Raw genomic sequence first — 15,170 nt, 5'->3', positions numbered from 1 at the left:
GCTGATAATGTTGGATGGGATTTATGGGGTTTATTACAATTTGGGTTCTATTTTCATGCTCACCAAACTGTTGAGATCTTGAAAACATTGCAAAAATTAGTAGTGAATTGTCAGATAATTATACATATTATAAACAAAGTCACATTTTATTTAGAAGAGAGAAAAACATAGTAATTATTTTTGCCACTTGGGGGCAGCACAACCTGCTGTAAACATAACCTTGACATATTATCACCATTTAAATTATGGCAAATGTGTTAGCAAACAGCTACCTTTAGCATTTATTTATTCATGTTTCTGGCCACCTGGTGAATGTAAGTTCAATATTTTATGTCCTCTAAGCTCTGTTTTGGTCTCCACTAACTCCTGAGGGAAATATCTGGCTCTTTAGCACTAGCTAGTGGCTAACTTTTTCTGTGTGTGTTTGGTACTGGAAAGGAAGTGTTTTTTTGCTGAAAATAGCAGCCTGCTGCTGTTCGAAACTAGGCTGATGAGAGAGAATGAAAACAGTCAGAACAAAACAAAGAGCTGGAAGACACTACAATGCTGAGTGTAGCTGCAGAGTAAGGTGATATTTCTCTGTGGGTCTGTTACTATGAGTGACAGGACTACACATAGTTATTTGATCCATTGTCAATATAGAAATATGGATGAGTGCAGCTTTAATGTGCCTCTCGACAGTCCCATAACATTATGGTATGATAAATGACTGGAGTACACTATTAACATACCTCCATAGATTTGCAGGCCAACATGGTTCAATTTTAATCTGCCATTCCTTACCATAAGTGTGTGTGCAAAGTTTCACATAGGCAATAAAGATTTCTAACCAACATTTTGGCACTTTCTGTTTTACCATAAGTTCAGCTAATATGGCTCAACAGGAGATTTGTTTACAATCTGTTTGATTTTTTGACCACTTGTAGTCTTTGCCCTGCTGGAGCGTGGTCCAGCAGCTCTGCTGTGTTTTTTTTAAAAAAAAAAAAGCCTTTTCCTTAAACTAATGTACCATATGACAGCACTTTAATTTTCCATGGCTCCACTTTCACATATCAAAGTAGTGGTGGACAATAGCAACTTAGCTATGCTCTGCATTAAGGCAATTCTGACCTGTGTAATCTGTCAAGTCTGCATAGAGGAACTAACTACAAGGCGGTCTTAGCACACTGAAACCAAAAGGTCAACATTTCATCCCACATGAAAAAATAATAGCCAAAGAAACACTTTGTCTTGCTCAAAAAATCCCTTTCAGGAAGTTCTTTATATTGACCCCAAAATAAAGGCCTTTATGTTGAAAAACTATTTTGACCCTTCTCCGGTCAGCCAAGAAAATCCCCAAGCACAGGGGTTTTTCTAAAGTAGCTCCCTACTTTCATTTCTCTTTTCCCGAGAGCTCCCGGGTCTGTTTTAGTGGGTAGAAAGTTGAAAAGTGGGCAGAACCTTGGCAAGCAGATCACTTTCGGTTGAAGAGCAAAAACAGGAACCCAATTCAGCGCTGTCACACCATCCCCATTCACTGGAGCATGAGAGAAAGCCCTGATCCACAGGAAGTGAGCTGGACTCAGCTGGGCTGGGGCATTGACATTCTGATGGGATGCAGTCATCGTGTCATCCTGAGCACTGTCTCAGTCCCCGGTGTCAAACAGCCCTAACAAGTCATGTCATCTGACTGTTTAACAATGATGGCACACATGTTAGGAGGAAAAATAACAGGGCTTTCTGAACTCACATGTAGAGAAGCACTCGTACGTAAACTGACGCCAAAAACTGTGACCTTTAGAGGATACTCCAGAGCTGATAAGTAGAGTAAAAATAATTCCTCTGAGACAGGATGATGATTTGTGCACAGGAAAATCCAGCAGATGAGTTTCAGGAATTCCCATACATTCATTTATTTGTGGCAGCCCGCCACAATATCAGCACTGTCCGCAACATATTGATTTTCTATTTTTGGGGCTGTGCGCCCCGCACTCGCTCTCTCTCTATCTCACAAACACATGACAATGGACCTGTGTGAATAGCATGATGTTACACACTCGGGTGCAGTAGGTGGCGGCGTGCACCTTTAATGTTGGTTTGTAGTCCACCAGTAAAACCAAAGAAGAAGAGGAGGGGTCGTTTGCTTTTCCCAGATTTCATAGAGAGGACAGCTGGCTGAATCAGTCAGGAGATCACACACGGTTAATATCATCAACACCTCTGCACAAATTTGTCCAAAAACTGAGGCATTCAAGTTAAGTCTGATAACTTTCTATGTTCTGAATACAATCTTAGAGACCCAACTCTTCAAATAAGTTATTAGCAAGCATGCAGGGCTTGAGCCCGTCATCCCAGGGAGGGTGTAACATTAAATTCAGTTTTGGGATGAATTTGGGACAAGAGTTGAGAAAAAAGGACAAAGTCCGCAAAAACCGAACAAGTCCAAGTCTGGACAGCTTTCCGAGCGCGTTAGCATGTTAGCATCTGTGTCCGTGGGTGTGTGGGTTGACGGTAAGTTAATAGCAGCAGCTCAGCATGTGCGAAACATTAACCCAGCTGTATTCTTGTGGGATGAAAACTTAACTGGTTAACTGTAGCACGGTTAAAAGCATGAGCTAATCCGGCTAACAGCTTCACATGAGTTGAGCTGCTGCTACTTCAGGTTAGCACGCTATACACTTCCTGCAGCAAGCCAAGATACAATGCAGCAGAACCCTTCACCTTGACAACTCAGACACTGTCTATCAATCCCAGACAGGTTACCAAATGGTATTTCCAGTCTGACAGTTATTCAAGCTTCATTTCAGTATTATCAAAGACTGCTTGTGCAGGGCTGTGAAGGACAACATTTGCTATTACATTTATTGGTTACTTAATACATAGTAAAAATGCACATAATAATCAGGTTATGACGTTACAGGATTACAAGATGTTTATATGGGATGTGTATAGAGCCGTTTTATTAGTATTCCTGTTTCCATGCTACAGAGCAGAGTCTTAAAGGTTGAAAATACCATCAACATTACATTAAAATGTCAGAAATGCCCACCAACGTTGCTACAGTGGTTTACCCATGTGGTTGTCATTGTGTGAGAACAGCAATAAAACTGAGCTTTAAGCTGTTCTTTTTACAATAGAGCACGAATAAATAAAAACCAAGAGATCATATTACTCCTTTAATACTTTTACACTGAGTACTGGTTTGTTACAGAATTGCATCTGCTAATATATTTTTTGAAAGGCTTTTAATTTGTTTGCATGTGTGGTATGTGTATATATGTATGTATGTAAAACACATGTGACATGTATGTATGGTTGAGCCAATCTGAATTGTTATGGTTTGACATTCTCAGAACCACAGAATTTGTGAGTGTAAATGCATTACAGCCTAATTTCTCTCAGTATTCTGTCCTATCAGATGATTCAGCAGCACACAATTTACATCCAATGCCAACTTTCAGCGCAATAAGCAGTGAGTCTTTTATCATGGGAATATAAGTAATGGACCAGGGGAGGTTGGGCAGTGATTGGACATCACATGCAAACTTTGCAACAGTTTGTATCACAGACAGGCAAGAGATGTTTGGTTTTTTTCCCAAACAGACTCAGTGTGAAATATAATGCAATTGTATAGAAAGTCAATGCAAAGACACAAACCGATACAAAATTGGCTTAGGTGGTGCTAAATAAGGCAGAGATGCAACTATGCAATGAAAATGTTTCAACTTATGTGAAAATTTTTCATTTCTACAGAAACTTTGTGAGTTCACTTCCTGATGTACCTGATGAGTTCACTAACAGTTGATGCATATGTTGCTAGCTAGTTACAGTTAACATCTGTACAGTTTGATCAGTTGAGGGGTGAATAAACAGGTATTGCAAAAAAATAACGCAAGGTGAAACATGAGTTTGCATTCAGTATAAAACTTAACATGCCTAAATGTCACAACTGCAGTATGATTGTATTCTTAGTGTATGAAGTATGATGTGCAAGTGTACCCACCTTGTTTCATGGCACTCGGGATCCTTCCGGTGGCCAGTGAACCTTGCCACGGTGCCTGGCCTCTGACACAGCCTCGCAAGGGGACTCAGAGCAGGACATCCTGCCATTCAGAGCTGCTGTCACAGTTGGGAAAGTGGTACAGCTGCAAAGAGCTTCCTAAGCCACGGGGTCACATCTGAGAACAGGAAGAAGCGCATTTCTGACCCGGACCAGCTTCGTCTTTATGTGACATGTGTTTGTCTGTGAGAGAGAAAGAAAATTAAGTGGGTCGGTCCCATAAAAATAATGACAATGGAATGTGAATAAGATCATCTTGTCCTCACTCAAAACACTGCCAGACTTAAAGCAGAAAGACAATTTGACTTGCAATGTCAACACAGTGTTTCTGTTTGCCAGTTTCCTGGCAAACAGAATGAGATGTGTTTTACATTTCTGAGAACACAGACAGTGGTTTGTTTCACATAAAATCTGATCTAGGTGATGAGCATGCGCAGTATTAACCACCATGGCTGAACAGGCTGAAAGAGTGTTCGAGGCCCTGTTTACACCTGGTATTAACATGCATCTCCACATGCATCCTGAGCGACCACTTGTGATTGGATGTCACTTCCCCGCACTATAAGCAAATAAACACCATTACTGTTGCAAAGACCAAATTCGTTCGTTATTAACCGGCGGGAGGACCGGGGGTCTGTGTACCCGCCGTCCAAAGCTGTGATCAATTTGTTTGATAAAAAGGTAAACAAATGTACAATGCATTGTGTGCCATCTCACGAAAATCAAATGCCCGTCCTTTCTCCAGACTTCCTGCTCGGCCCATAGATTTTACATTGTGATGACATCACAGATTTTCTCGGCTCGAGGAAAGTTTTACAAATATAAAACCTCCATAGATCAAAAATTCATGATAAAAAGAGTCATAATTGACTTTGTTTGCAGTTTGAGGTGTCCTGTCAACAGTTTTACAGACGTCTCTTTTACACTGGTGGTCTATGGAAAAAATGCTTTTTGGGGCGCAGGCTGTCACTGCCACTGCGTAGGTCAAGGGAGCAGTGGATGTTTTTTAAAATTTGAAAGTTGCTGAATCAGAGCCACTTCTTTTGTTTTGATGTTTAGCCATGTAGTAATGTTTCTCGGGAAACCAGTGTCCTGTAGCCTGTATGCTACAGATTTGAGTAAGTCAGCATTTCAATACTTTCTCTCATCTAAACTGTCAAGTTTATTTAATTCTTTCATTACTGAAAGACATAACTCCATTTCTTCTTCACTCCAGAAATGAGACTTTCTCGTTGCCACCATTGTTTGTGTTTCTGTTACATCACTTGGCCGAAGCTGCGCCTGCTGAGGTAGTCAGTTTCTTTCAGAGTACTCCAGCTAGTATAATCAGGTTTCTCAAAACCGGGTTAAGGGCTTATCAAGGTTTCTGAAATTGGGATATGATGTTTACATCAAGCAGCAACCTCCGAGACTGAAAAATGAGGCCAATGCAGAATGGCCAAAAACTGCATTTCCTCTAATGGCCACTTGATGGCTGGCTCAAAAAGCGCGTCAATCCCAAAAGACCCACATGTTAAAATGCCTGACTTTACAGCAGAAATAAACATGTTTACAGCCTGGTACAAAAAACAGCTTTGGTCTCCATAAGTAGATACAGTATCTCACTGCTACTGCTGCTGTGTACTAACTACAGGTATTTCAGTTCCTCTGTGAGTAATGGTTGCAGTTCCTTTCATAAAGTGGAGAAAGAGACATAAGAGCCTTAGATTATGGAGCTGCAGTCTGTCAGGTTGTCATGGCGATGATGAGGCCCTGAAGTGATTTGCCCTCGTGAGTCCAGGGCTCACTCTGTTTGATGAGATGAGCAACAGTGACGCTATCCTCTACTTCTGAGAGCGAGATGCTAAGTGGGTTTAAAAGGACACATATACACTTGTGAATGTGTACATACACACAAAAAGACGCACACTAACGGGTACGTCCAAACATACCGGGATAATGGGATCTTCAGGAGAGAATTTATGAAGTAAACAAGAGAAATGATGAATTTTCAGTAGCTATAATTAGGGTTGGGCATCGAGAACTGGTTCCAAAATTCCAATTCCAAAGAAATCAGTAGAAAATTTTGATTTCGATTCTGCTTATTGGTTCCTAAACGCATTACATATCTGCAAGGACATGGGTATCTGCCAGGACCTGTCAACATTGTGCATCATACCAAGCCGTGACACATCGTGCAGGTATGTAAGTTGCTGTTTCCTGATGTCATTAAACTGTCGCTTTGCTTTTTGTTCAGGAATGTACAGGAACTCCTCAGCTGCATTCAGACTGAAAACAGTAACAGATTATTGCGTTTAAAGGCTGATCAGAAAAACACCGCACAGTGGTTTGTAATATTCAAAGGATGGATTTTACAATTCTGGAAAGTCATCATGCTGCAACCCTGTTGACTAGTGCACACGTCTGTACAAATGGAACCGTGTGTGTGTACGCATGCAAGTCCATGAGTTGGCCTTTACAGTGACAGCACACGATGTCATTGTGACAGAAAGTACTCAAAACAAAAGCAGAATGTTCAGTTATAAGGACTTTGAATTTACTTATTTTAATGAAACAATAAAAGTCAAAGTAAGCACTTAAAAGATTAAAGATATTTTTGTTATCTAAACATGTTACCTCTTTTTTTGAATTGATAAGAACCGGAATCGATTAGCAGAATCAGAATTGGAATCAGAATTGATAAAATTCAAACGATACCCAACCCTAGCTATGATGGCCCGGTCACACTGGCATTTATAACAGCTAAATATTAGTTGCATTAGTTGCATCATCAAATTGTATATAACCCTTTCTGTGTTGGAGTATAAACTGCTACATGAAAGAGGCCTGGTTTGAGTCAACCTTTCCTGAATAAAATGTACAAACTAGCAAACAAACTAGCTAGATAAAACCAGGCTGATTAGCATATGTGATGGTTAGCTCCCTGGCTACAAAAGTTTGTGAATGAACTTTGCTGTGCCACTTTTGATCAAGCCTTCGTACTTTTCTAACTTTCTAAATCCTGTTTAAGGTCAGAAAAATTAAACTTGAATGATGAAGAGGGAAATTTAGCATAATAATCAAAAAAAAAAAGAAAAAAAAAAGACCAGTGAGGTAGGTTAAAGAAAGACAAAAATCAAAGATAGAAAGCTATATACAGGACATTACCCTGGATCAGTGTGCACCATTGTGGTTTCCTGATATTCTAGATGTAAGTAACATAGTATATTGAGTAGGCCTACATATATTTGACATATACATATGTATGTTTATATATAAATTTGTATATACATTTGTATTAATTAATATTTATTATTAATAGAAAACAATATAATACAGTACAACATGAAAGATAATATGAGTTATCAATGAAAGATGTTTGTGATGGTCTATGTTTATGATATTTAATAGATCACTTAAATCAGGATATTAAGGTGGTAAACTTTATATGGGGCTCCTTATATTGTAATAAAAAAATCATTCTATAAGTCATAGTGTACACAACATTATATAATTTGACCAAAACAAAGTATGACAGATATTGCTAGGCGAGCTCTTCAGTTAAAGGACTAATGTCTGATTGACAACTGTGACAGTGTGGGGTTTACACACTCATCTGCAACAAATTAGCACACATTTCACAAGGGACACTTTAAATGCCTTCCACTACCCAACTCTAAAATCCTAAATAATCTGATCATGAGTTTCCTTCAACACCACTACACTTAACTTGCGAGATTTATTTTTTGGAAGAAGGGGGGGCTAATACCAAGTGAAGAGCGCACACCCAGTTTGATGATCTATCCCGTGGCAGCAATTTAACACATAAAACTTCCCATTGCGGTGCTTTTGTTGGCCTGCTTGGCAGGGAAGACCACAGCGGTGTGACGCACACACAGACCTGGGGTGTGTTGGGCTGTACAGCACTGGTTGAATTTGATGTCCTGGGGCGGTGGCATATAGCTGAGGGGCTGTTATTATTCCAGTTTCCTGTTTGGCACTGCTCCGAGAGAGCTGTGAATACCTGCTGGCTGCACTGTCACATCTGGGCCTGATAACAACCACAACAATATTGCAGCTAAGCCTGGAAAGCTAAGTCTATTAAGGTCTGATGTCTTCCTGTCATGTCACTGTGGTGGAACAACACTTACTTATCAGCTGCCGTCGGGGTTGGAGGCACTGTGCTAATTTGCACGCGTGCTTGTCTTGCATTGCAAACATTCCAGATGTTTACTTTTACCCTCCTGCTGCTCAGCTTCCCTTAAACTTCTCTCCTGCTTTGCGGGGGAGTTCAAAGCTGACCTGATTTTATTTTGGCTGCACAATACAACACCTGCAGACTGAAAGGGACGATTCATCTCTATATCTGGCACTGCCTAGATATCTGTGTCTGTGTGTGCAGTCATTGTATTTTCATGTGTGCCATCATCCCCAATGGGTACGAACCACATAAATCTGGCCTCGTCCTTAATGAAAGTCACAGAAAATCAAACAAAGCCCGGAGTCTCTGCCTAAAAACCATCGTTCTATCACTTGCCAGGAATCCAGATGGTACAAGTCTATACATCACAGCATAATGCTCTTTCATTGTACAGAGCCTTGTTTGACATGATGTGTGGTTCTTTTGTGGAGAGCCATCACAAAAGTACATTCACTGAGCGCAAGACCTCTGACTCTCCCGCAGACACCGCTGCCTGTGTCCCATCTTAAAACCAGAGGACATAACAGTGTCATTGTCCTTTGGCTGTGACTATAGAGGGACACTGGCTGTTAAAAAGGCATTTCATTAACTTTGCACCCTCCATTTTGCAATACAAATAGTTCTGTAATGACATGTCTAACCCAGAGGCAGTGTATATACACAAAGAACAAAAGGCTCATAACTGATAAGAAGGAAGGAGCTGTGGAAAGGCCTCTTCTTAGAATTCTCATGGTACATATGATGACACGCACTGGTACTTCAGGCATTTCCTTTCATGTTTTTAAAAATGACAAGAATGCGATTGTTCATTCATTGCAAGCAAAAGGAATCACAGCTTATGAGAAATCAAATCCAGCCATTTTCTGGCAGTTATGTGGGTCGCAGTGGCAGCAGGCTAAGCAAGATAGCCCAGACATCCTTCTCCCCCAGCACATCCTCCCAGGCCACGCCTTGGGGTCTCCTCCCAGTAGGGCATGTCTCTGAAAACCTCTAAAGGAAGGCATCCTTAAGGCTGGAGTAGGCTCGAAACAAACTAATTTGTTAGATGTATTGTCCAAACACTGAAGGCAAAAGTGTTTATATCTGGTCTGAATGGCCACATATGGAGGCAAAACATGATAATCATTCAAATGGGGATATTTTTTTACACACTTTTGAATAGGCTCTCCTCAAAGGCACTCCTAGCGTTGCACTCGTTCATACATAAAAAGTAACTGTGTAAGGAATAAAAAAAGGGAGCTTAAGAGAGAAGCTTAGATCCTGCCATCTGGCCAATTGTTGCATGAACTGTGTGCTTGTTGGACTGTTGGTTTCAAAAAAAATTGTTGGATACAACCTTCCCAATTTCAATGTCATAAAACCTGTGGGGGTAGGGGATTTCAGATGTCATTCAACCATCTGACAAGCACTTTGGATGAAACATACTGACGAGGTCCTCCCCCTATCCCTCTAAGGAGGAATTAACCTTGTCCATATTAGGGATACTTGGGGCCCTTCATGGAGCCAGGCTTGGGATGGGAGCTTGCTGATGACCTCCTTGGGGTTGCACCTGTATCCATGGGGCCTGGTTAGGCTCAGCCCAAAGAGATAATATGGTAACTGCCACCATGTGGGCCCACCACTCATAAAGTCAGGAAGAGTCCAGTGCGCTGGCAGTCAAGAGGCAAGTAAAAGGGCTGCCAAAACAAGTTCTAAGGCGAAGCCAAATTCGATAACAACTTTTTTTGACTTTGACTGAGGTCTAATGCCTGAATAGTTATGTTCAGCACTTTAAATTTATGTTTAGGAGAATGGTTACATTTTTCCTAAGCATTTGAGGACAACAAAACACAAGCTGGAAATGATATTACTATTATCTCTTCTCATTTTTGTGGAGAGACTGCACGACTTCTTTACTCCACTGATAATGGAGTTTCCATTCCAAATTTGAAATGGCTCCAAATATTGTTGTCATCCTCTGGCCCCCAGAAAAGAGCAAATCTTCTTTCCAAACATTGACAAAGATGTGATATAAAGTCACAGTGGGCATTAAGGGAAAATTCTGCAAACATGCATCTAACAATGCTCATGTTAAATGTTTGTGTCACATATATCCACACATTAAAGAAGACCAAAAGCTGCATGAGGATATTTGGTGGCTGTCTGAAAGTCTGAGCTTTTGACTCTGACATTGATTGGAGATCATGCAGCTCTTCAGAAGACAGACTGTGTTTGTTCTAACACTGCATTATGCAACTTTTGCCAGCGGGCAGGAAGTGTTACCTCCTTTGGTAAGGTTTCCACCCCAGCATGTGTCACTCATGTTGAGGAGCTGTCACCTTAAAGGCAAGTGTTCATTAGACCTCCACACAATTGGATTAGCAGATGGCTAAACTGCAGCATATGGAAACAGGGAAAATGTCTACCTAAATAATCACTTGTGTTTTTCCTGTAATAACTTGGCTGTTCTGTCTTTTGTTAATGCTTTCTACCATTATTATATATCACATGCTAACAATTCAGTTCACTGCCAACCACACCATGGTTTAAGGTAACCCAAAATTTTATAAAAACACAGTTTTGGCTGAATGGAAGATTAGGAATGTGTACCCAGAGGGGCAGACTGACACAAACTAAAATTGTGTGCCTGGTCAAACCAGAAAGTGGCACAGCAAAATTAATTTGTGTGTCTTTGCAAAATAGCTTGGAGACGTGGTGACTTCTTGTAAATCTAGTTGAGAGAGCTACTGTGGCTCACGAGCTAGCCGGTAACATGCTAGCAGTAGCTATTCACAATGGCTCAACATGACACCTGGCTTCTTAAAGTTGTCATCCTTAAGATTTTAGTCTTGGCTGATTTGGCAACACCCACAGTTACTGTGGTAATAGCAAGAGTGCTTTAATACTACAGGGGGCAGCAATATAACATAAGAGAAACTGGCGTATCTAATTACAGTGCAGCCAAACAAACTTACATGATTTGATAAAGAAGTCAGTCAATAATGATTGCAACTGATTTTATGCTGTGGACACAGTAAACGGAGTTGGTTAGTTAGTTAGTTAGTTAGTGAGGAGTTAGAGGTGTGCAGCCTGTTGCCTGCAGCTCTTCATCAACAGTGCAGTGTGGCTGCTCCTTCTTGTTCCAATAATAATAATAATAATAATAATAATAATGCATTTAATTTGTGCTGCACTTTTCATTCATAGTGAAACTCAAAGTGCTACAGTATTAATAACATAAAACACACAACATAAAGAAAATAGTAATAAGAGTTAAGATGAAAAAGCCTTCCTGAATAGAAAGGTTTTTAGGCCTTTTTAAAAAAAAAAAAAAAAAAAAAGAGTCTAGGGTCTTTGCTTACCTCAGATGGTTAGGAAAGCTGTTCCATAAGTGTGGTGCAGCATAACAGAATGTTCGATCCCCCCAGGGTGTGAAGCTTAGTATTGGAGCAAGCTGCTGGCAGATCTGAGTGTGAGTGGAGGTTTGTGGTATGATCAGTTCCTGTAGGTAGGGAGGCGCATGTCCATTGATGGATTTGTATGTGAGTAGCAGGACTTTGTTGTCACTCCTGAAGGACACAGCAAGCCAGTGCAATGAAATCAGAATTGGTGTTATATGTTTGTGTTTTCACACTCTCATCAGGATCCTGGCAGCACGGTTCTGAATGTACTGGAGCTTCTGGATGCACCAGCCAGGGATCCCTGTGAAGAGCACATTGCAATAGTCTGGTCTGGAGGAGATAAAAGCATGGACAAGTTTCTCTGCATCTGACAGGGTTATAGAGGGGCACAGTTAAAAGATGTTTTTGAGATAGTAGAAGGAGGTTTTGCATAGATGTCTTATATGGTTATCAAAAGTCAGCTGAGGGTCAAACCTAAGACCCAGATTAGTGCTGTGAAAGGTGGATGTCTTGGCCATCAAAGGCGAGATGAATTATAGGGGATGACTGAATCTGGTGAGGAGTGCCAGTAAGGAGAACTTCAGTTATGCTGCTGTTTAACTGGAGGAAATTTGTGCTCATCCAGGCCTTTATCTCCTTAAGACAGGTGCTGGTGCATGACATGGCTGCAGAAGGGCTTGGGCAGTTTTGATGTACAGCTGGGTATCATCAACATAGCAATGGAAAGACATCCCATTTCTGCTGATGACATGTCCAAGGGGAAGCACGTAGAGGGTAAACAGGGTGGGGCCATGAATTGATCCTTGTGGAACACCACAGGTGACAGGGGCGATCTAGACCTGCATCCACCCAATGAGACATACTCAGTCCTACTGAAAGCTGTTACATCACTCTTCAGTAGCCTCAATTAGGGAAGATGATTATGGTGGTAAAAAGATTCTTAGGGTTGCCAGGATTGTTATTAATTAGGTTGGAGTAGAACCGTGACCAAGCATCTTTAAAGGACTTTGGGTAAGTCCTTGGGTAAGGCCAGTTCAACTCATGGACAGCGAGCCTTGAGCGTCTGACTGGTCGTTCCAGGATACGTCCAGGGAGCACAGCGAAAAATTGACATCATGTGTCTTGACAGGTGCATGAAGATCAATAACACTGCTCACAGATACATTGTAGAGTGCCACTAGTTCATCCACTGATGCTGAAGCTGGGCAGGTGATGTCCTGGAGGTCCATCGTCATTCAGTTTTGAAAAAGCATTTGATGCTTAGGTTCAGTAGGGGGTGACAGGAATGTCAAATCCATGGAGACCACCTTGTGGTCAGACACACCCAGATCATAGACCTGTAGGTTATTGATGGGGGGCGGAGTCAGTAATGACCAGGTCAAGTGTGTGCCCCCTGGTGTTAGTAGGGAACAACATGATGCCTCAGGCCAAGACACTCACTCAGACTCAGGAACTCCACTGCAAAATGACAGGAGGGGCTGTCGACTTGTATATTCATATCACCAACAATGACAATGTTGGTTGACATGGAGCAGAGAGAGGTGAGGAGGTCTTGTATCTCCGGGAGGAAAGATGAGTTTGGTTGGGGTAGGGGTGGGGGGGGTGCGGTAGATGAAGAGCACTGTCAAGGAGCATGGAGGTTTACATTTTAGAGCAAGGCATTCAATAGAAGAAAGACCAGGCATTGGCAGGGGAGACAGTTTCAGTTCAGCCCAGTGTATGATTGCTTAACCACCACCACGGCCAGAGCTGCGGGCTTTTTCCATGTAACTATAGCCAGGAGGGCAGGCCTCATTAAGTACAGAGTATTCCCCTGGTTTATGCCAGGTTTCAGTTCGGCACATGAAATCGAGCTCCTTGTCCAAGATGTGGTCATGTATTAGGAGGGAATTATCGGTGAGAGATTGTGTATTAAGTAGTTACATGGAGGCAGGAGACAGAGCTAAGGATGGAAGTCTCTGCAAACTCTGCAGTACACAGTGATCCACTCCATATTTTGCATCTCGCCTGGTGATTTGTTTTGCTTCCATATTCCACATTGAAGCCACAGCGTAAGCCTCTATGGATATAACAAGATCTATTTCTTAGAATCCCAAACTCTTGGCAGCTGGTTAAAAACACCTTGTTGGGTGTAATTAGGTAGCTGCGTGATCTCCATAGCTGTGTGGCGGTGTAGGACATCGTAATTAAAGCAGTTGAATCGTTTGGGCAGAACGGCAGCATTGGTGACTGCTACAGTTACAGTCACACAGTTGAGACCATTACAGCAAACACGAGGGGAGATCCAGTTGAAGAAAAACCCCAGTCACTAGAGTCTGTCAGTAGCTGTGTTTCCATTAGATTCGCAAGAGAATTTTAAGCAAACTTTGTGAACATAAAAAGCTTGAGCAGAAGGCCTTGTTAATCACACAAGCAGTGAATTTCACAGTCAATTGTCTGTTTAGCTAAGAGGAGCTTCAACCAGTATGCGCCAGCGTTCCCTCGTAATGCAGAGTAGCCTCTCCCCCCGCAACACAAGCAGTAAAACAAATCTTGTACTTTTGGTTGCTGTGGTGATACTCCCTCCAACATTGAAAACCCATCCAAAGTCAATATACAGAAAATGACTGATGTGTTGTACATGCATTTCAGATTTTTAATAATAAAAGCAACCCCATTACTGCTTGAATGCTTTTAAGCAACAGCAATAATAAATGTTGAGTTTGCATTAGCAACTTCATACATCTCTGACACAGTGTGAGGAAAGTAAACAGTAAACAGCGAGACTGATAACAGTAATAAAACTACAAACAGTAAAGATGAATTATATGCTGCATCATTTCCTGTGTCACTAACAATGAAAACTACTATTTTGAGAGGTAATTACAGAATGTACATACACTGAATGAGTAGTGTGGGAAGAATGTCTGCCAGAAACTAGGATTGATTGCATGAAAATCTGAAGGAGTAACTTTTATTCTATTTTAGAACATTTTAGTGACCAATAGCTAGGGACAACAGTCAGTCATCAATGAGCCTTATCCCTGTCAAATAAACTAAAAAATATAATTTTTTTTAAAAAAGTACCATCCTCTCCTGTATCACAAGTGACAGCAAACAATGCATCTATTGTGGAGCACTTTATGCTCCGCCACAGCAGGGTTTTATTAAATTAGATGGTGCAACACAGCTAATATGATAGCTTCCTCCATTTTGGACTCTCCAACACTCTGTTCCATAAAAGGTAATCATTGATTCACGGCGTATAATTTGTGTGTCACCAAAGCCGAACAACACAATCCCCCCACCCACAGATTTATGTTGCTTTCATTAATTCCTTTGAAATTAAGTGGTTTTGGTTCAGAATTTCCTTGTTAAAAATCTTCCTTTTACAAGCACAGTGCAATTCAAACTTTTACTCTAATCTTTTATTTTCTGTCAGAAAGAGAGAGAGAGAGACAGAGGATCTCAGACTGAGTGGAAATATTTGGCCACTGATGATTTATTCGTTGCTCTGGGGCTTTCTCATGTGGGTGTGACCACAAATGTTTATAGTGACCACATTTGAAATAATTTCAAAACCCTGCTTTGC

The 15,170-nt window shown here is 41.2% G+C and overlaps 1 protein-coding gene across 3 annotated transcripts in view; it reads right to left on the bottom strand.

The window, feature by feature from the left end:
• Positions 1-15,170, bottom strand: part of lama4 (laminin, alpha 4) — a 187,144-nt gene that overhangs the window by 159,457 nt on the left and 12,517 nt on the right. For 2 of the 3 annotated variants that reach the window (XM_044377223.1, XM_044377224.1), the window contains exon 3: positions 3,983-4,222. In XM_044377223.1, the coding sequence (XP_044233158.1) occupies positions 3,983-4,089 (107 nt within the window). In that variant the 5' untranslated portion in view covers positions 4,090-4,222. Of the gene's footprint in view, positions 1-3,982; positions 4,223-15,170 lie in introns of those variants that run through there. The other variant, XM_044377225.1, reaches the window with a different exon arrangement.

The sequence above is a fragment of the Thunnus albacares genome, chromosome 16 (assembly GCF_914725855.1).
Source record: "Thunnus albacares chromosome 16, fThuAlb1.1, whole genome shotgun sequence".
Classification (NCBI taxonomy): Eukaryota; Metazoa; Chordata; class Actinopteri; order Scombriformes; family Scombridae; genus Thunnus; species Thunnus albacares.
Note: the sequence above shows the minus strand (reverse complement) of the source record. Positions and strands in the feature narration are given on the sequence as shown.